At 38.4% G+C, this 22,059-nt stretch overlaps 1 protein-coding gene and 1 pseudogene across 42 annotated transcripts in view; one reads left to right on the forward strand and one right to left on the reverse strand.

Annotated features, from left to right (window-relative positions):
- Positions 1–3,461: 3,461 nt before the first annotated feature.
- On the forward strand, positions 3,462–4,546 carry LOC141423472 (adenosine kinase pseudogene; annotated as a pseudogene).
- A 4,205-nt stretch (positions 4,547–8,751) lies between these two features.
- The window catches only part of Clasp2 (cytoplasmic linker associated protein 2), a 206,657-nt gene continuing 193,349 nt past the window's right edge, over positions 8,752–22,059 (reverse strand). For all 42 annotated transcript variants that reach the window (XM_074074091.1, XM_074074087.1, XM_074074085.1 and 39 more), the window contains 5 exons: positions 20,136–20,329; positions 19,410–19,538; positions 15,104–15,310; positions 14,541–14,657; positions 8,752–10,470 (listed from right to left, as the gene is read on the reverse strand). In XM_074074091.1, coding sequence (XP_073930192.1) covers positions 10,384–10,470; positions 14,541–14,657; positions 15,104–15,310; positions 19,410–19,538; positions 20,136–20,329 — 734 coding nt within the window. In that variant the 3' untranslated portion in view covers positions 8,752–10,383. The remainder of the gene's footprint in view (positions 10,471–14,540; positions 14,658–15,103; positions 15,311–19,409; positions 19,539–20,135; positions 20,330–22,059) is intronic.

Here is a 22,059-nt window from a genome sequence, read left to right on the forward strand (position 1 = left end):
TGTGAGAAGGCAGGAGGACTGCACAATTTTATGACCAAATCTATCTTTTAGATGACTTGTCTCCATGGAGTGTGACCTTCACAAGTATTTTTTAGTCATTCCCTTCCTTTCAGGGGATACTGGTTCCCCAAAACACCAATATATTTTCTCATTTCCTCTGTCCTAAGATACATACGAACATATGAAAGAATACTGAAGTAAAATAAAACCAAATATGAACATTTTTTATACTTCTTTTGGTCCTTAGACTATACTGCTGTGAACAGTAGGAATACTGTGATAAAAATTATTGAGTTATTTGTATATGTGGACTTATATATTTTTTGTATATTTAATTTTGGTGTTTGCTGATTTTTCATTCTTTTTATTGTTTTTGATTTGTAAACTGTTCATATTGAGTTAAAAGCTGTAAAAAAACATAGAGATCTTTCTTCCACCTCTACCCACTCCCTTGTTCCCATCCATATATTATAAAAACAACCCAATATCTTACCTTTTTTTCTTGTAGAAATATGTTACACTTAGCTTTTTGAGAGGCTGAGATCAGCTAGGCAAATAGTTCCCAAGACCCCATCTCTAAAATAGCCAAAGGAAAACAGACTGGAGGTGTGGCTCAAGTGGCAGAGCATCTGTTTTGCAAGCGCAAAGCACTGAGTTTAAGCCCCAGTCCCCGCAACATAATAAAACAATAAACCGGTATGTTTTGAAAAATCACACTATGACATTTCATAGAGATTTCCTTATTCTAGTTTTATTGTTGCATGGTATACATGATACAGATATTCCACTAGTTTTTCAACCATTCTTTTATGGATAGGCATATCAGTGATTGCTTTTTGTGGCACTGGAATTTGAACTCGGTACCTCATGCTTGCTAGGCAGGTGCTCTACCACTTGAACTATTCTGCCAGTGTCAGTGATTTTTAATACTATACTGTCATAAATTATATCTCAATGAATAACCTTGTACAGAGATTAGTTCACATTAAGATCAGAATCCCTCTTTTCCCCTTGTCTATATTTTCTTTGTATACTTTTGGTTATTCTTTATTTTTAGCCACTCAGACTGTGTTTTAGGTATGTCTCATATTAATCATAGATAATGGTCTTGTGTGTGCGTGTGTGCGTGTGTGCGCGTGTGCGTGCGTGTGTGCGCGTGTGCGTGCGCGTGTGCGTGTGTGAGGCAACATGAACAGTGTTTTCTTTTAATAAGTGACATAAGGCATTTGTACTAATTGATATGACAGATATGTTTGGTCTCTGTCACATTATTCTTGTGCATTGTATATAGTCTGTAATATTTACTATGCATACCGTGTTTCTTTCTGTTTTCTTTGCTCTTTTAAAATATTGAACAAAATTTTTATGAAGATTTACACTTTTGTTTTAGTGGTTTTCTTTATGCAAATGTCAGACTCTTGCTTTCCTTAAGCTTTTACCATTTAATTCATCAATTAAAAAATTTTTTTAGATCCTACATGTAACAATTTTAGATTTAGGAATAATGAAATGTAAGAACCAATAACAAAATATAGCTTCAGTAACTCTGTAAATGCCTCTATGAAGAGAGTAGGTATACTTCCAAGTGTAGGTCCAACATAAAAAATTTGTGTCGTATTCTCTCATCAGCCAGGTCATGTTAGAAAGCATAAACCAAGCTATAGTTGTTAATCTCACCTTCTCATGAGAGCACATCCCACTGTGCTCCTTTACCAAGGAGTCATCAACTGGGATGGTAAGAGATTCAGATTTTTCAAGAATGTCTCTGTGTACTTATCTTGAAGCTTCCTTGTTATAAATCTGAAATGCTTCACGAATGTCGTGTTTGCATGAATAATCTCCCAGTTGTTTCTGGATTGTATCTATTAATGCTTTCAGTTCCTGCATGCCTGGATTTTTTTTTTTTTTTTTTTTGGTACCGGGGCTTAAACTCAGGGCCTATACCTTGAGACACTCCACCAGCCCTTTTTTGTGATAGGTTTTTTCGAGATAGGGTCTCGTTTACTACTTGCCCAGGCTGGCTTCGAACTGTGATGCTCTTGATTTCTGCTTCCTGAGTTGCTAGGATTACAGGAATGAGCCACCGGTTGCCTGGCTTCTGGATCTTCTTTAGCAAGACGGTTTTCCAGTTCTGGTGCAGGATCTCCTTGATTTCGGACATGGTTCTGAATTGATGAGAGTGCTTCTGGTGAGCACTGGGCAGCGTTGCTCTCCATGTATTTTAAAACAGATTCATCTGTATCAAGGGTGGTGAACTGGTGGCCAAACACATTAACTGCAGCACCAATAAATAAGTCAATAGGAGGGCTAGAGGCTGGCTTAAGTGCTAGGTAGGCCTTGAGTTCAAATGTCAGTACCGCAAAAATGAAAAAAGTTACCAGTGCCATAGGAGATGGGGTTATCCACTGTAAAGAGAGTTAACAACTTTAATATTGCCAAGAAGTATACTCGCCACCCATGATACCAGAATTTTAAACAGGAGGCTCTGAGATACTAATCATATCAGTGTTTAGCAAATAAACATAAATTGGTGGTCTTTGTCTTCTGGAATAGGAACTGCGTGCAGCCAGATAATGAAGCTATTTCTTTTCATTAATCAGCATTTTAATAATATCTTTTTTGGAGCTTTTAGAATGAGAGCAAAGCATTTCTGAGCAGAATCTTTCAACCAGTCCATTGCAACCAGTGGCTCATTCCTGTAATCCTAGCAACTCAGGAAGCAGAAATCAAGAGCATTACAGTTCGAAGCCCGCCTGGGCAAGTAGTAAACGAGACCCTATCTCGAAAAAAACCTATCACAAAAAAGGGCTGGTGGAGTGGCTCAAGGTGTAGGCCCTGAGTTTAAGCCCTGGTACCAAAAAAAAAAAAAAAAAAAAATCCAAGCATGCAGGAACTGCTTTGAACCATGATCCTCCTGATCTCTGCCTCCCGATTAACTAGAATTGAAGACATGAGCCACCAGTGCCCAGAGTAGATGACATTTTAAGAAACTCAGTATTTGTTTGTACCAGTTATTAAAAAAACAATTTTGAAACACCTAAAAGCCATCCATAGGACTGAATGTGATGACCCGTGTCCTGTAATCTGGGCTACCTGAGAGGCATAGATAGAAGGATTGTGATCTGAGGCTGGCCCCCAAGCAAAGAAAAGGAAGGAAGGAAGGAAGAAAGGAAGGAAGGAAGGGAAAAGAAGAGGAGGAAGAGAGAGAGGGAGAGAGGAAGAGAGAGAGGAAGAGAAAGAAAGGAGAGAAAGAAGAAAAAGAAAGAGGAAGAAGAAAGAGAAAGATGAGGAAAGAAAGAGAAAAGAGAAGAGAAAAGAAAGAAAACAAGCATGAAGAGGCTGAGGGGTGGGGTGGGTGGTAGAGCCAAAGTAGGCTGGGAGTGGGAAGATGGCAGCAACTACAGAAGAACTCAAGCCCAAAAAAGTGGAAAGCAGAAAGGTTGCAAGTGCTGAGTGAAAGCATGTCTGCTGTAGTGGATGAAGATGTCCTTTTAAGTAGTCTCTGAAACCAAATGACCAAATCTTGACTGAAGATAAGCACAGTAGCTGTCTGATGAAATTGTCACGAAATTCTATGTTCAGTGTCATGCTAGAGTCTCCTCCCAGAATTCAATGAAGGTGGCTAGGCGGATGATTCCTCATACAAAGCAGCAGTGATGTTTGGATGCACTGGGATGGCTGAATCTGGGTGGATGCTGAGGGGAGTGCTGCTGCTCACGTGGAGGCTCACACCTGTGTGCAGAATGAGCGGCCAGCAGGAAGTTCGCGCTGCATCATCACTGGGGGCAACAGCTTCCTTATAGCTGATCTTGCTGCTGCCAATTGTTACAAAAAGGAAAAACAGCTTTTTTTTTTTTTTTTTGCAGTACTGTGGTTTGAATTCAGGGCCTTTCGCTTGCTAGGTAGGTGCTCCACTACTGGAGCCACTCTGCCAGCTCAAGAAAAATATTTTGATCTGGAAAAAAACTGAATGCTGGTAGAAAAAGTGAGTTTGCTATATAGCTGGTGTTCTCTTAACGTTTCCCCAGCATGTTAAAAGTGGCTCACTGTTCTCCTGAAAACTACAGAATTTGCACTTTGAATCTGCACCAGTTCTCCAAGGAGGAGAGCTATGCCTTATGTTGACGTACTTTTTGAAAACAAGGAAAGGTGCCACTTTTGCTAGAGAGGAAGGCTTTGATGAGACTAAAGACATTAACTAGACAACCAGAAAGACAATCTGTTCCAAAGGTGAATTTGAAGAGGCAGCAATTCCTTTTACCCAAGGGACGATGACACGATAATGGCTACAGAAAAATGAAGTCACTGCTTTTGCTGCCTCAGATCAAGACCAGAAAAAAAAAATTATTGACACCAGTGAGTTGGAGATGCATTTGCTGGAGCTTTTCTGTCTGAGCTGGTCTCTGACACACCTCCGAGTGAATGCAACTGTGCTGGGCACTATGCAGCCAGTGTTATATCAGGTGGACTGGTGGCTCCTTTCCCAAGAAGCAAGGCTTGCAGGATTAGAGCAGCAGAAACCCCAGGCCTGAGAATCCCACAATAAAGAAGAAAATCACCTGCTGTCTTTTCCTATACTGTAGTAAGATTGTTCTTAATTTAGAGGATACAGAAATGCTCATAGAATTTTTACACTCTCCACAACTGAAAAAATGCTTATTGGCTGTTTGTTAGTGCTTCTGAAATGTCAGCTGAACAGGAATATGACATTTCAATGGAAAGTTTTACTTGATTTTTCAGTTATTGTGTAAATTTACTTTTTTTTTTTTTTGGCGGCACTGGGGTGAGTTACTGTGTAAATTCATGTGTAGTTAGTGTACTGATCACTACTTTTCTGCTTTGAATGCAGATACATTTTTAATACAATAGACTTTTTAAGGAAATGAATCCTGCTGAGCAAGGGCCTGTAATCTTAACTACGTGGGAGGTTGAGATTAGGAGGATCGTGGTTCAAGGTCAGTCAGGGCAAATAGTTCCAGTGATCCCATCTCTAAAATAACCAGAAGAAAACAGACAGGAGGCATGGCTCAAGTGGTAGAGCACCTGCCTAGCAAGTGTGAGGCCTGAGTTCAACCCCCAGTACCCCCCTAACTATATTCTCAAAAAGAGGAACAACTCTGGGTTTTGAGTTTTTTGGATTTTGGAATATTTGGGACATAATATAGTATTTAGGGGATGGGACGTGATGTTCACTTACGTTTCCTATACACTTTATACACATGGTCAGGGCTGGGGGCATGGCTTCATGTGGTAGGTAGCACGCCTAGCAAGCCTAAGGCCCTGAACTCAAACCAGTAACATACACAGAAGAAAAAATACATATGCATATATATGTATATGAAACTACTTATATGGCCTGATGGTAATTTTACACCCTATTTTTAGTGCACCTGTGTTTTGAATGTGATTGGCTATGTGGTCAGATGTGGAATTCCTTCACTTGTGGGTGATCAAAATGTTTTGAATTTTGGAACATTTGGGATTTTGGAATAGGGTTTTTTTTTTTTTTTTTTTTTTTAGCAGTACTGGGGTTTGAATTCAGGGCCTCATTGCTTGCTATGCAGGTGTTTTACCACTTAGGACCCCAGCCACTTTTTTTTTTTTTCAGACAGGGCCTTGTGTTTTTGCCTTCCTATCTATGGCCTCTCAAGTATCTGGGACCCTGTCATATACTGCCTTGGGGAGCTGAGGACACTTGTGGGCACGTGCCAAGTCCTCCCTGCAACAGATGACCAGGACACTGTGGGGGAGCACCTCTCACACAGTCACTGTTAAGAGTGGCTTCTCGGGCTGGAGGAGTTGCTCAAGTGGTAAAATGCCTGCCTAACAAGTGCAAGGCCCTGAGTTCAAACCCTAGGTACTGAAAAAAAAAAAAAAAAAAAAAACCAACCTAAAAAAAAAGAGTGGCTTCTCTCTTCTATCAGCTATATAGAGATTCCACATGTGATCTATCTTAAGTCTACAGTCATTCACAATAATCAGGTGGTGAGCAGGGTTCTAATCCCTTTTTTACTTTGAGCTTATTTAAAACACTTTAAAAATTATTTTAAAAAAGAACTTAAAAAATAACAAAAGCCATCATCTCAACAAATTTTTCTTTGGTAGGACTGGGGTTTGAACTCAGGGTTTCACATTTACAAAGCAAGCGCTCTACCACTTGAGCCACATCTATAGCCCATTTTGCTCTAGTTTTTAGAGACAGTGTCTCTGGAACCTCAGTCTTCCTGATCTCTGCTTCCCAAGTAGCTAGGATTATAGGCATGAGCCACTGGCACCTGCCTATGACTCTGACTTGCCTTTCCCCAGCTCCTGGCAACCACCTTTCTTTTCTGTCTCTATGACTCTGACTACTCAAGGTAACTCATACAAGTTACAGTACTTGAATGAGTATCAAATTGCTAATACTGGCCACCACCACAAAGGCATTCTTCTGGGTCTACCTTGTCACTGTACTTCTGCTGACCTGGGGTAAACCTCACTGTAAAGCAAAGTCTCTGATCTCTGGATGACCATTTCTTTGAGGGACTCACCTACCATTAAGCTGAAAGTTCAGAATGGACCAGGCCTCAGGAGAAAATGTGTCATGATGGTCTGGGTTGACTGGGAACAAATTACTTGTGTTGGATGTTTGCTATGTACACTCAGATATACTAAAAAACAAGAAAATTTATTCTGAAATCACTCTGGATCATTCATCAAACTGAAAAACACTCAGAACTTTTAGAGTGGCCTTGGCAATTCTATGGCAACTCCTGCTTCAGGGCAGGATTGCTCAATCTGGGGATCACTGACATTTGAGGTGAGTTTTTTTGGGGGGTGCTATACATTTGTAGGAAGTGTAACAGCATCCTTGGCCTATATCCACTAGATGTTAGTAGTACCCTGGCATCCAAGTTGTCACAACCAAAAATGTCTTCAGATAGTCGGATATTCTCTAGCAGACAAAAACCGCTCTCAGTTGAGGATCATTACTTCAGGAGGATGGAGAAAAGGCAGTGCTGGGAGTGGTGAGGCACATCAGTATTCCCAGTAATTAGGAGGGTGGACCAGTTTGAGGCCAGACTGAGATACAAAGCCTAACCCCATCTCAAAAAAAGTATTATTAAATACAATCCATAGAACAGAATCAGAGGGCAGGCTGTGGTGGCTCATGCTTGGAACCCCAGCTATGTGGGAGGTGGAGATAGGAAGATCATGGTTCAAGTCCAGCTCAGGCAAAAAGTCAGTGAGACCCTGTCTCAAAAATAAGCTGAATATGGTGGTGCACACCTGAAATCTCAACTACTCAGGAGGCGAAAATAGCAGGATTGCAGATGGAGGCCAGTCTTGTGAACAAAATGAAACTCTATCTGAAAAATATCTTAAAGCAAAAAGAGCTGGGAAAATGGCTCAAGCAGAAGAGCACTTCCCTAGCAAGTGCAAGGCCCAGAGCTCAAGCCCCAGAGCTCAAGCCCCAGTACCACAAATAAATAAAATTAAAGATACAGAAAACAAAGATTGAAAGGTAATATGAAAAATACCATGTGTATTATGAAGTAATATACTAATACTCAGTTCTATTTAGTATAAATGCTATTCTAAATTAATACTTATGCACTTGCATTTATAAACAGATCTGGCCTGGTAATATTCTAGTCTTTTACTATATGATAAAACATGATGGTAAAAAGTCATTTTGATCTAAGATTTGTAAGAAAAAAATATGAAGGAACACAGCAGATTAACTCCAAATTTGAAACTTACATTCAAACCATCTTACTTGAAATTGTCAGAAGTCTACTGACTTTGAACAGCAGAAGCACCTTTACTCTGGATGTGGTGTGCGAGTATGTCGTTCCTGAGACAGGGTCCCATTACATTGCTCAGGCCAGCCTCTATCTCTTGGGCTTAAGCTATTGCCTCCTACCTCAACCTCCCAAGAGCTGGGGCTGCAGATGCAGGCCACCCTATCTGCCTTTAATAGTCTTTTAATTAGTCCTCAGGAGTGCAATAAGTTAATGACAGTAGTTTGGAGAGAAAAACAGGAGAAAAAAATTTATAAACAGTAGCTTTTTTATGACCATCTTTTAACTTCTAATGACATCTAAATGTGTTTCTGGAATGAACAAATTAAAGGTATACCTCATATGGTGATTTGAATAATCAATAACTTTCTCAGTCTTAGCAACTGAAATCACAATATTTATTCATTTATCTACTTATGTGGTGCTGGAGACCGAACCCAAGGCCTTATGCATGCCAATAAGTGAGTGCTCTACCACTGCACCACATCCCCAGTCCTAATGACAGAATTTTCTTGTTTATATACACATTTGCTCTCATTTAGACAAACTGAACCATACTTCTCTGTTATGCAGATCATTTCTTGAGTGCCTGCTGTCTGATGCCAGGTGTTTGATCTAATTTGTCAGTATTATTCAGCTTGTCACTGTACTTAGTTGTCAACAGTAGTTCAAACAACACCTTAAAACAGAGGTCAAAATTAGGTCAATATTCTGATTCAAAATGGCTATAAAACATACTAAAGGTCATGGTACATAAAATACTACTCAAACAACTTCCATGTTTAAAATGCCTTTTCAATATACACATGCATTAGTAGCTCTGACATTGGACTGGTTGCTACTCCTGATCTTTTTGCCTCATATGCACTTATGGAATTCATGAGAACCCACTGATACAAGACCTTTTAAAATTAAAAACCTATATAAGTGATTCATTACACAGGGAGACAGAAAAAGTTGGTATACATTCTCTTTTTCAAGTAATGTTATGTACAGTTTTATTGCCAGTATATGCACAACAGTAAGCATAGAGCTATAAATACACAATGTAATTAACAGTAGAAAACAAAACTGTTATAGGTAAGGGGGAGAGGACAAAGAAAATGTATTTTCTTGCTGCTAGAACAAAGGAAAGGAAAGCCTATGACAAATCATCCATTCAGTTCTCCTCTTAAATTCTTTACATACATTTCTACATTTTTTTCAATTAAACAAAGATAGTATAGGTAACTCTGAAACAGCAGCAAATTACTGCCTTAACAGCCATTTTCCCTTTCCAGTCAAATTCACTTTATGTTAAGATTAAAAAAGAAAAAAAAGGTCATGATGAGAAATCATTGTATCCTGGTTCCAAATGATCTAACTTGGTCTTTTACCTGGACTGGTGATGTTTGAAAGTTGGCTGCATGAGAAAAGAATAGGTTTAGCAAAAGGTGTTTAAAAACTTGTTAAAAGGTAACACAAAATCACCCTTTAAGCAGTTTTCCAAAAGACACTACAGGCAGCAGCTCAGTTAAAAGGATTAGCCCTGAAGAGGTAGAGAATTTGAGCCCATTATTACAAGACAGCCTTGGTACCATCTTCTCTCTCATCAGGATCAATGTTTTCAAGTAAGACAATTTCATGGTCAAAGGAAACCAGGTTCCACCATTTTTATGAAAAGGTGCTGGTCAACTTCCATGTCTCAGTAATTAGTTTGTTATTAAATGAGAAACAGAAGACAGTCAAGGACACACGTGCACTTGATTTTTTTTGTCTGTTTCCATTATCAAGTTTATTCATAAGTGAATTTGATACTAATAAATACAAAAAAAGCATCATTCACAATAAAATAAACCAAAAAATCCTGCAATGAAACCTTCCATTTTAATAAGTACCAAGAAAAAATAAACACAAAAAAACAGGCAGGTTGATTTGGTGCAGCTTTCTTAAGGGATCACAGAAGGGACATGGTTTTAAATAAAGATGGCAAGATCAGTAACCAACAAACTATCAGTTTTACAGAACTGGCTGATTCTGTAACATTCTCTTTGAGAATCACCCCAAAGTTGTTGCAACTAATGACATATATCACCATCACACCACAGAGTTTGGCTGAAGTTTAAAGTAGTCCTGCTGTGTCTCACATCATTTTCAGTATTTCTAGCTAGGACATGATACGGAACAAAACTCAAAGTAGCAATAAAAATATTATTCTGCAATAAAGGCAAAAAAAAGCTTTAGACTGTTAAAACTTTTAAAGCTTTAAGCATTCCTGTTTAACCAGTATTTAAAAAAAATTTATACAATCGTAACACTGGCAAAGGTTAATAATGGGAAGACGAAGAAGTACAAACAAGTGAAGTGATGAATTAGATTAAAAATTACTTTGTATTGATCAATTGATGTTAATACTGCTTCTTGAATTTGGAATAACTATCATAAAAGTTACATGCACACTGAGGACAGCTCTCTGTTACAGAAAATACAAAATGAAACAAAACAAAAAACTAAAGCTGGGAAACAATGGTTAACTTCAAAGATACATTTGAGAATTTCTTGTCATTGATGAGGGTTGTCTATCCTTTCCTTGAGACCTGGTTCACTTCGCTGAGCATCACTAACTTTGTCCAGTTATGTCAGCAGTGGGATCAGCTCCTCCAGAACCTGTCTGTGCACGTTTGATATAAAGATTCAGTAGCTTCATCTGTGGATCAAGCCAAGCATATATCATGTCATCATCTAAAGTATGATGAGATACTCACTAAAAAATTACACATACACATGTGAACTTTCAAAGACAGACATTAGGCTGGCGGTTATTATTATGCTACACTATTGTTGACAAAAATGTTGCAGTGATAATATAAGAAACATTAAAATAAACTTAGAAGTCACTGTTAAAATAAAAATAATCAATATTTGAGAACTACATTCAACATGACATACTAACTGCTTTACATAATCTTTTTTGTTTTTGTTTTTGGTGGTACTGGACTTTGAACTCAGGGCCTTAGGCTTGTTAGACAGGCACTTGGCCACATGAGCCACACCCCAGCCCTAAATTATCTCTTTATTTATTTTTTTTATGTTTCATTTTATTTTCATTTATTTACATGTGCATACACTGTTTGGGTCATTTCTCTACCCTGCCCCCCTCTTCCACCCTTTCCCTACTCCCCCATTTCTTTTTTTTTTTTTTTTTAATTTATTTTTTTTTTTTCATTTTTCTTTTATTATTCATATGTGCATACAAGGCTTGGTTTATTTCTCCCCCCTGCCCCCACCCCCTCCCTTACCACCCACTCCACCCCCTCCCGCTCCCCCCCTCAATACCCAGCAGAAACTATTTTGCCCTTATCTCTAATTTTGTTGTAGAGAGAGTATAAGCAATAATAGGAAGGAACAAGGGGTTTTGCTGGTTGAGATAAAGATAGCTATACAGGGCATTGACTCACATTGATTTCCTGTGCGTGGGTGTTACCTTCTAGGTTAATTCTTTTTGATCTAACCTTTTCTCTAGTACCTGGTCCCCTTTACCTATTGGCCTCAATTGCTTTAAGGTATCTGCTTTAGTTTCTCTGCATTAAGGGCAACAAATGCTAGCTAGTTTTTTAGGTGTCTTACCTATCCTCACCCCTCCCTTGTGTGCTCTCGCTTTTATCATGTGCTCATAGTCCAATCCCCTTGTTGTGTCTGCCCTTGATCTAATGTCCACATATGAGGGAGAACATACGATTTTTGGTTTTTTGAGCCAGGCTAACCTCACTCAGAATGATGTTCTCCAATTCCATCCATTTACCAGCGAATGATAACATTTCGTTCTTCTTCATGGCTGCATAAAATTCCATTGTGTATAGATAGCACATTTTCTTAATCCATTCGTCAGTGGTGGGGCATCTTGGCTGTTTCCATAACTTGGCTATTGTGAATAGTGCCGCAATAAACATGGATGTGCAGGTGCCTCTGGAGTAACAGTCTTTTGGGTATATCCCCAAGAGTGGTATTGCTGGATCAAATGGTAGATCGATGTCCAGCTTTTTAAGTAGCCTCCAAATTTTTTTCCAGAGTGGTTGTACTAGTCTATATTCCCACCAACAGTGTAAGAGGGTTCCTTTTTCCCCGCATCCTCCCCAACACCTGTTGTTGGTGGTGTTGCTGATGATGGCTATTCTAACAGGGGTGAGGTGGAATCTTAGTGTGGTTTTAATTTGCATTTCCTTTATTGCTAGAGATGGTGAGCATTTTTTCATGTGTTTTCTGGCCATTTGAATTTCTTCTTTTGAGAAAGTTCTGTTTAGTTCACATGCCCATTTCTTTATTGGTTCATTAGTTTTGGGAGAATTTAGTTTTTTGAGTTCCCTGTATATTCTGGTTATCAGTCCTTTGTCTGATGTATAATTGGCAAATATTTTCTCCCACTCTGTGGGTGTTCTCTTCAGTTTAGAGATCATTTCTTTTGATGAACAGAAGCTTTTTAGTTTTATGAGGTCCCATTTATCTATGCTATCTCTTAGTTGCTGTGCTGCTGGGGTTTCATTGAGAAAGTTCTTACCTATACCTACTAACTCCAGAGTATTTCCTACTCTTTCTTGTATCAACTTAAGAGTTTGGGGTCTGATATTAAGATCCTTGATCCATTTTGAGTTAATCTTGGTATAGGGTGATATACATGGATCTAGTTTCAGTTTTTTGCAGACTGCTAACCAGTTTTCCCAGCAGTTTTTGTTGAAGAAGCTGCTATTTCTCCATCGTATATTTTTAGCTCCTTTGTCAAAAATAAGTTGCTCATAGTTGTGTGGCTTCATATCTGGATCCTCTATTCTGTTCCACTGGTCTTCATGTCTGTTTTTGTGCCAGTACCATGCTGTTTTTATTGTTATTGCTTTGTAATATAGTTTGAAGTCAGGTATTGTAATACCTCCTGCATTGTTCTTTTGACTGAGTATTGCCTTGGCTATTCGTGGCCTCTTGTTTTTCCATATAAATTTAACAGTAGATTTTTCAATCTCTTTGATGAATGTCATTGGAATTTTGATGGGAATTGCATTAAACACCTACTCCCCCATTTCTTTATTTTCATGTGACACAATTGACAGAGTGGTTGGGTCACTGCCTAAGGTCACAGGGGTGGGTGAGAAGACCCAGGACAGGAACAGGAACTCAGGTGCTTGGTTCCAGGATCCAAGATCATAGGCCACTATGCCACTAACATCCTAACCAGAACATCTTCTGGTTTTCTGTCATTTTGTAGGCTTGACCTGTATGAGATCACGTTTTATAAAGTTTGTAATCAATGCATGCATATTCAATTCTAAATTCTACCTTTTCCATCTACTGTTATTTGAAAATGTTTTCTACCTACCTACTCTCTTCACATGTAACATTACTGACTACCTAGTATCCAGATAAAGTGCTGAATTCTAATTGTTCAAAGTTTGCTTTTTTAATGTTAACTCTTTAATTTTAAAATTTGCTTGCAGTGTTAGGGATTGAACCCAGGGCTTGGTGCATGTTAGGCATGCACTCTCCACTAAATTACATCTACAGCCCAATGATAATCCTTTCATCCAAGAGTTTTTAACTTGGTGCCTATGGGATTCAGGGGATCACTGAACTCTCTGAAACTATATGCACAATTATTTTTTTCCTTGGGATGAAATTCTACCTAAATCTCTAAATGGTTTGTTCTTAAAAGGGGTAAGCATCATTGCCTTAATCTATAACTTATAGAAGTACTTAATATGAAATGTGTACCTCAGCTAATTCACCTTAACATGTATTTTTTTTTAATCTTATCTTGTTCCTTTTTAAAAAATAAATTTGACCACAGTAATGACAATTGTTATGATTTTGGCAAAATCCTTTTTTTTTTTTTTGGCAGTACTGGGGTTTGAACTCAGGGCCTCATGCTTGCTAGGAAGGTGCCCTACTGCTTGAGCCAGTCTGCCAGCCCCGAGACTTGGTATCTTAAAATAAAAATTTCTAAGACTTAAAAAAAAAATAATAAAGTGCAGTCTGGCAGACTGACTTAAGCAGTAGGGCACGTTCCTAACAAGCATGAGGCTCTGAGTTTGAACTCCAGTACTGCTAAGACCCCCCCCCCCCAAAACCTAAAACAAACAAAAAAGTACCAAGTCAAAGTTATATAATAATCTGGGTTATCATAATAGAAAGGAGAACAAATATTTGGTTATCATAGTTCCACATTTTGGGAGATATAATTATGATATATAACCACACACTTTTTTTTTTTTTGATACTAGGGTTTGAACTCAGGGTCTTGTGCTTGCTAGGCTATTGTATTACTTATTTATTGGTGGTACTGGGGTTTGAACTCAGGGCCTCATTCTTGGTAGACAAGAATTCTACCACTTGAGCCATGCCTCTGTGCTGTGTTGGTTATCTTTGAAATAGGGTCTTGCTTTATGCCAGGCTAGCATGGACTGTGATCCTTCTATTTGTGCTTCTGTGCATGGCTGGAATGACATGCACGCACTACTCCACCCAGCCACTGGTAGAGATGGGGGTCTGGAGAACTTTTTGCCTAGGGTGGCCTTGAATCATGACTCTCTTAAACCCTACTTCCCAAGTACCCAGAATTACAGGCTTAGCCACTGTGCCTTGCCTTTTTGGTTTTTTTTTGTACTGGGACTTGAACTCAGGGCCTTGCACTTGCTAGGCAGGTGCTCTACCACTTGAGCCATGCCTCTAACCCCAGAACTAAGTTTTAAAGTACCATGACTACTATCTCTATAACCATGCAGCATTACTTACTTTACTGCCAGTGAGTTGACTGAGATGGGGTTTTAGTTCATCACCAATTACTGCATGAACAGCTACCAGACAGAAGACACAAGCTTTTCGAACGCTGCTCTCTGAATTATCATAACCCTAGGGAGAAAAACACAGATATAAAAAGTCATAAATGAAATACTGTAGATGTACAAAGATATGAATGATTCATTCTCTTTAGGAGGGGTACTAATGTGTACACTATGAAATATTGACCAGTCATTAAAATTATATTGTAGAATATCACTTATTAGATGGAAAAAGTTCGCAATATATGATTAAGTTAAAGTATGTTACAAAATGTAATACTACCGTTGCTAAAATAGCTATATGCATGGGTTTATGTGGCTAGACAAAAACATGACATCTATCGACTATAAATTACTACACTGTGAATGTATTTAATTCAACTAAATTGTGTACTTACAAGTTGTTAAGTAGTAGCTTTTATGCTACATATACTATACTACAGTACCCGCCCCTGTGCGCACACCAAGTCAGCTCCCAATGTATCACAGTTTATTTCTCTCAGCTTTGCTGCTTACCTGTATTAGGCCTGGCATAATCTCTGGCAAAAGCAGGTTAAGGGTTTCCTTGGATACTCTCTCTATCACTTTTGTTTGCATTTTGATTGCAGCCAGATTAATTGGGTAGTCTGCAGTCTGTATGATAGGGCAAAGCACTTTGATGCACTGCTCTGGACTAATTGAAGTGGCCAGCACTGACGCAGCTTCCTCAGCAGACCTGACCACCTACAACAAGCAGGAAAGTAAGCCAGGAAGACTGTAAAATTGCACATTCTGTCTCAGAAGCATGAAGCATTTAATATGATATTTGGGATTTCTTTTGAAAATACTGCAGTAAATAGATAACAAAAGTGAGGGTAAAGATAAAACACATTTGCAAATGTCAGGTACCACTGAAGCCAGAAGATGAACTATGGACCTTTAACTACATATTATGAATACTGAATAAATGTTTGCTGGATGAATAACTTAGAGTAAGAACATACTAACAAAGAGCCCTTGTTTTAAGTGCCTATAAATTTCTTATTTCCTTTGATTAGCTTGGTGCAAAATATTACTGTATACATGATTATTAGAAATCTGTCAGAAAAGTGCAAGAACTCTGAGGAATTTGAATTTTGGTTTTGTTTTTATCTTGCTGTAAACTGTTAAAATTAGGGTAAATAGGAACAAGAGAAGGCAACACAACAGCAATATATTAGATATATCTCTAAACTTTTTCACCAAAAAAGTCACTCACTGAGCACCTAGGATTGCATCCAAAAAGCATGAAAAAAGTCTTTAGCAAAATTAGGGAATGATATCCCAGTTAACCCCAAAATATGGGCAGGTAGGGCCAAACCAACTCTAGTAGCAAACCAACTCTGTAGTTCTCAGTGGTTTAGAGAAGTATGAAAGAAAGCCAAAAGTTAATTTTTAAGAACTTGGAGCCAGAGAATCACATAGTGCTCGCCCCTAAAAATAATTAAAAAGCAGGGAGCTCTCATTGCATGGTAGACAGAAGTAGTGCAGGGCCAGATAACTGGGGTGGCCTGAGTCCACAGGACTCTCAAGCATAATTCCACAAGATCTCTGTGGAAAGAATTCCTTTTGTCCTTCCACAGAGCATCATGGCAGTGCTGTGACAGAAGTAACTACATAGAAAAGCCATTCTCTTTTCTTTTGTGTTTACTATTGGCTAAAGTAGTTTTTAGATTTTTACTTTTTTGAGACATGTTGTCCAGTGCCAGTGATCCAGTTCAGGGCCTCTTCCATCTGATGCAGGTGCTCTTCCACTGAGCTACACCCCTAGCTCCTAAAGTAGTTTTTTTTTTTTTGGTGGTACTGGGGTTTGAACTCAGCCCCTTTCTTTGTTGTTGGGTATTTTTTGAGATAAGGTCTCACGAACTATTTGCCTGGGCTGGCTTTGAACTGCGAACCTCCAGACTCTGCCTGAGCAGCTAGGATTATAGGCATGGGCCACCGGTGCCCGGTCTAAAAGCTTTTAAATCAAACTGTGGTCTAGTTGTGCTGGAGTGTGGAGGCTCAATTCACCTGGAATGCAATGTGAATGGAGTCCATGCATTAGGCTATTAGTACCTCAACTGCAGGAGGGCTTGTACCACCTTAATATGAAATAAAATAAAGATCTCACTACTGTGTTATCCAAACTTAACCTGCCATTCCCCTCTCCTTTCACAATGACTTTCTTTCCTTGGCATTGAAAAGAAATGGCTGCCTATTAGAATGTGTACCCTCTAAAGATGGTCTTAAAAGCAAACGCTGTAGGGTGCTGGTGGCTCACGCCTATAATTGTAGCTACTTGGGAGGATAGAGGTTTGAAGCCAGCCTGAGGAAATAGTTTGTGTTGGAAATACCCAACACAAAACTGGGCTGGCAGAATGGCTCAAGTGGCAGAGCACTTGCCTAGCAAGTGTAAGACTCTGAGTTCAAAACCCAGTACTGCAAATACAGACAAAAAACTGCCGTTGGTGATTCTTTGGTAGTGCCTTATAATTTCAATCAGTAGAAGGTGCTTAGAAAGGTACAGTATAAAATACACTAAAAATCAGAAACCAGGGCTCATTTCAGCTGCAACACCTTTAGAATGTCAATTTTATATTTTGTAAAAAATAGGGATATTACAGGTGTATTTTGGGTCAGAATGTGGATAACCACAAATACCAGATACTATTTTTTATTCTTTCAGAGAAATGCTATTGATATAGTAAAAATGGTATATAAGTGCAGATAGATTTAAAAGTTATAATCCACTCTCCTAAAACATTCACCAACTAAAACCTGAGGGTTTCAATTTCTCCACATCCTCCTCAACATTTCTTATTGCTTATCTTCCTTGTAAGTATTAATTGGCATCTCATGGGTTAGCTGCATTATCCTACTGACTAATGAGATATGTGACCCTAGTCAGGTTGGTGACCCATGCCTAAAATTCCAGGGAGGTGGAGGTGGAGGCAGAAGGATCATGAGTTTGAGGCCAGTCTGGGCAAAGGCAGCATTAAGATTCTGTCTCAAAACAACAACAAAAAAAACCCCAAAAGGGCTGGGGACACAGCTCAAGTGGCAGAGCACTCTGTGCCTAGCATGCACAAAGCCCTGGGTCCAATTCCTAGCATCCATGACCCACCATTCCTCCCCAAAAAAGATACGTATTCTGTAAAAATTTCTCCAGTGAATTGTTGGTATGGAGTTTGAACTCAGGGCCTCACCCTTGCTTGGCAGGCACTCAACCACTTGAGCCACTCCACCACTCCCTCATGGTATTTTATGAAGTACAAAAGTTTTTAATTTTGATAAAGCCCAATTTATGTTTTTTTCAGTGGTTGCTTCTGCTTTTGGAATTATATTAAAAAACTAGGACTGAGCTGGGCACCAGTGGCTCACACCTAGCTATCTGGGAGGCTTAGACTGGGAGGATACAGGTTTGAGGCCAGCTTGGGCAAACAGTTCTAGAGACCACATCTCCAAAATAACTAGAGCAAAATGGACTGGAAGTGTGACTCAAGCAGTAGTGTGCCTGGTTTGCAAGTGCAAAGTCCTGAGTTCAAATCCCAGTTCTACCAAAAAAAAATGCTGCATAAATCCAATGTAACAAAAATTTACACCTCTGCTTTCTCAGAGTTTTATAGTTTTAGCTTTTTACAATTGGGTTTGATCCATTTTGCCTTTTTTTTTTTTTTGTGGTACTGGGATTTGAACTCAGGGTCTACACCTTGAGCCACTCCACCAGCCTTTTTTTGTGAAAATTTTTTTTTTGAGACAGAGTCTTGAGAACTATTTGCCAGGGCTGGGTTTGAACTGTGATCCTCCTGATCTCTGCCTCCTGAGTAGCTAGGATTACAGGTGTGAGTCACTGTATAAATGGCACCTGGCCATTTTAGATTTTTTGACTGTTTCGGTTCTTCCAAGGATACCTAATGCCATCAGGCAAGTGTTTTCTCTTAGAAATGTAGTTCCTGTTTGAAGTTTTCTAATTATTTCTGAGACCACGGTAAAAAGCCTATTGGTAATCTAATCAGTGTTACCAATGGGAAGTAACATGACTATAAATTGAGAAAAATGATTTACGGAGCTCTTCTATGAAAGCTGTTTTCACTACTTTATTGAATAAGCTTGTAATGTATATATGATATAGATATACATATATAAACTTAAATATATATGTGTATATATGTATAGTTTTTGTAATTTATCACTGAAAAGTAACAATGATCTTACTTTCATTTGTTACATTAAAAAAAATAGTTCTTACTGCCAAATAGAAAGTAAGATTGGTGAACTCTAACTAGAAAACTAAAAACAAAATGAAATTAGATTGGTATGGTTTGAATATGAAATGTCTTCCACAGTGTCATGTTGTAGCTTTGGTCCCAGTTGGTGACACTATTTTGGTAGGTTGTGGAAACTTTAGGAGATGGGGCCAACCTGCAAGAAAGAGGTCAATGGAGGTGGATCCTTGGGGTATCTTCTTCCTGGTCCCTTTCTGAATCTGCTTCCTGCCTATCACAATGTGAACAGTTTTTTTCTGCCACATACCCTTGCTACCATGATCTTTTGCCCAAGGCCACGGGGGCAAATGTCCATGAACTGAATCTTTGGAACCATAAACCAAAATAAATTTCCCCCTTTAAGATGTTTTTCTCAGGTATTTTTGTCACAGTGAAGAAAAGCTAACTAATTCATACATAAAACATTTTAGGTCAAAGTTACAGCATCACCATGGCTCATGTAAAATTATTAGTAAGTGTACTTTACACAATGTTTCCATGGTTCATATAATGAAATAATGAGAATAATATAGTAGTATAACTGTCAGGAAACTTACCTCCTTATGAGGGTCTTTATGTGCTTCCAGTGTTTTCATCACAGTCAGTTCTGCATAGTTTTTAAACCTTGCTGGTTGATGCCTTAGGATTTCTTTTAAAACCTTTAATGCCAAAGCCCTGATTGTAGGCTAAAAAGAAATATTTAAATGTTTTAGTATTTTGGGTGGTACATAATTTTTAACATTTTCAATTTCTTTATTGGGAGGAGGGAAACATAATGCAGTTGCATTAAGTATGTAGTATATTATATAATTTTAACATTTTAGCTTGAAAACTTTTACATTTAAAATTTGCAACAAATCAAGAAACATTTTGACTATAAGAGGAAGTTTTAGTCCTAAATAACTAATTTAAATATGCAAAAAACCCCTGACCTTTCTTATAAGAATCAGCATACAACCTTTCATTTTTACTGTTGTCAAGTGTTCAAAATTGTTGAGCGACTTGGTTTGGAAGAAAAAGTACTTTATTATGAAAATTTCATGCAGAGAACTGCAGCACAGTAGATTCTTCTTCCCAGTATCCAAATACGTGTAGTACCTGATTGATAGGCAATCTAAGAAGACAGGCAGGGGCTAAAAGTAAAGATCAGTAACGAAGTGCTTGTCTAGCACCTGGGAGTCCTGGGTTTAATTTCAAGAACCACAAAGTAAATAAATGACTAAACAAACAAAATAAGTAAAATGAAACAGGCAGGACTATGGTTTACATATTCTGCCGTTTACCTCTTTATCCCCAAGGGTCTCAAGCAATAAAAGCAATATTGTTTTGAAGTGTTCATCCCAAACACTGAAAGATTCTTCCTGTGTCAGTTTCATGAGTTCATAGAGGGCGATTTTTCTTTCTTCTACACGTTCATTATGGTTAGACAGCTCCTTCAACAACTCTGCAACTAGGTCAGAATGGTCTAGGGAAAGATCTGTCAAAGGGACATAATATTTAATTTTATAATTTTACAGATCGAGTCTCACAGTATGGGGAAGACAACTTTATAACATTATGAAATAGACAAACTGATTTTGGTTGTAGAAAAGATAAAACATGAATTTATTTTCAGTTTGTTCATCCTTACAATTCCAATTTGATTTAAAATTTTTCTATAATAAAAATACACAAAAGAGAGAACAGTATAATGAACCCCCAGATATCCATCACCCTGATCTAAAACTATCAAGACTTTACCACTGTTATCTCATCTCATGCCCTCCCTTTTTTATGATATATCTTTAGCAAGTCCCAAGTCTGTTTTCCCTCTGTTCATATTCATGCACACACTGCTGTGGTGTCATGCCAGGAGCCTCAGAGTTTGCCTATTATACTTTTAGTGATGGTAATAACAACCACTGAATCCCACTACTGCCAAATTGCCATCAACCTTTTAATCAATTATTTTAAGAGTTAAAAAATGTTGATTATCTAATCATACCATTTTTTACATGTACTAGAATTCTTCTGTAGAGAATAACTTTATCAATTAGAGCTATCTGATTACCATGAAATACAGTTGATAAAAAGGCAGAATAAATGCCTAATGTATTTCTCTAAGTTTCAGAGTCAAGAGTTGAGCCCAGTGGTTACCAAGGAGAGCTTCCCACTTGCAAAGCAGGTACTCCTACCCACTTGAGCCACACCTCCAGTCCATTTTGCTATACTTATTTTGGAGATGGGTGTCTCTCAAAGTATTTGCCTGGATTGGTCTTGAGCTTCTATCCTCCTGATCTCAGCCTCCAAGTAGCTAGGATTATAGGTGTGAGCCACCAGCGCCTGGCTTGTTTTTGCTTTCTTTTTAAATACTTATTTTTGAGACAGGGTCATGCTATGTAGCCAAGAGTGGCCTAGAACTCTTGATCCTCCTGCTTCAGCCTCTCAAGTGCTGGGATTAATTACAAGTGTTAAAGGACACGTATTGCTTATTTCTCAACAATTCATAAGAATAGTTCTTTGAATCATTTTTGCAGGAATAGTAGTTACATGTAAAAGGTCATAATAAATCATTAAAAAATACCATGGTTCCTTCTAAATTCTTTGGATAGTCAAGGCCTTTAGAAAATAAGGCAGGGTGACCTAAGCTTGTGCCTAACTCATTTCCTTACTAACTCTAGTGGGAATAAAAGAACCACAGAGCATATTGCAGACAAATGTTAAAACAACATTACTGACTAAAGACTTTGTGTGTCCAGAGGCACCTGCACACCCATGTTTATTGTGGCACTATTCACAATAGCCAAGTTATGGAAACAGTCAAGATGCCCCACCACTGACGAATGGATTAAGAAAATGTGGTATCTATACACAATGGAATTTTATGCAGCCATGAAGAAGAACGAAATGTTATCATTCTCTGGTAAATGGATGGAATTGGAGAACATCATTCTGAGTGAGGTTAGCCTGGCCCAAAAGACCAAAAATCGTATGTTCCCCCAACAAGGGGGGATTGGACTTTGAGCACATGATAAAAGCGAGAGCACACAAAGGAGGGGTGAGGATAGGTAAGACACCTAAAAAATTAGCTAGCATTTGTTGCCCTTAAAGCAGAGAAACTAAAGCAGATACCTTAAAAGCAACTGAGGCCAATAGGAAAAGGGACCAGGATCTAGAGAAAAGGTGAGATCAAAAAGAATTAACCTAGAAGGCAACACACACGTACAG

The sequence above is a fragment of the Castor canadensis genome, chromosome 5 (assembly GCF_047511655.1).
Source record: "Castor canadensis chromosome 5, mCasCan1.hap1v2, whole genome shotgun sequence".
Taxonomy (NCBI): Eukaryota; Metazoa; Chordata; class Mammalia; order Rodentia; family Castoridae; genus Castor; species Castor canadensis.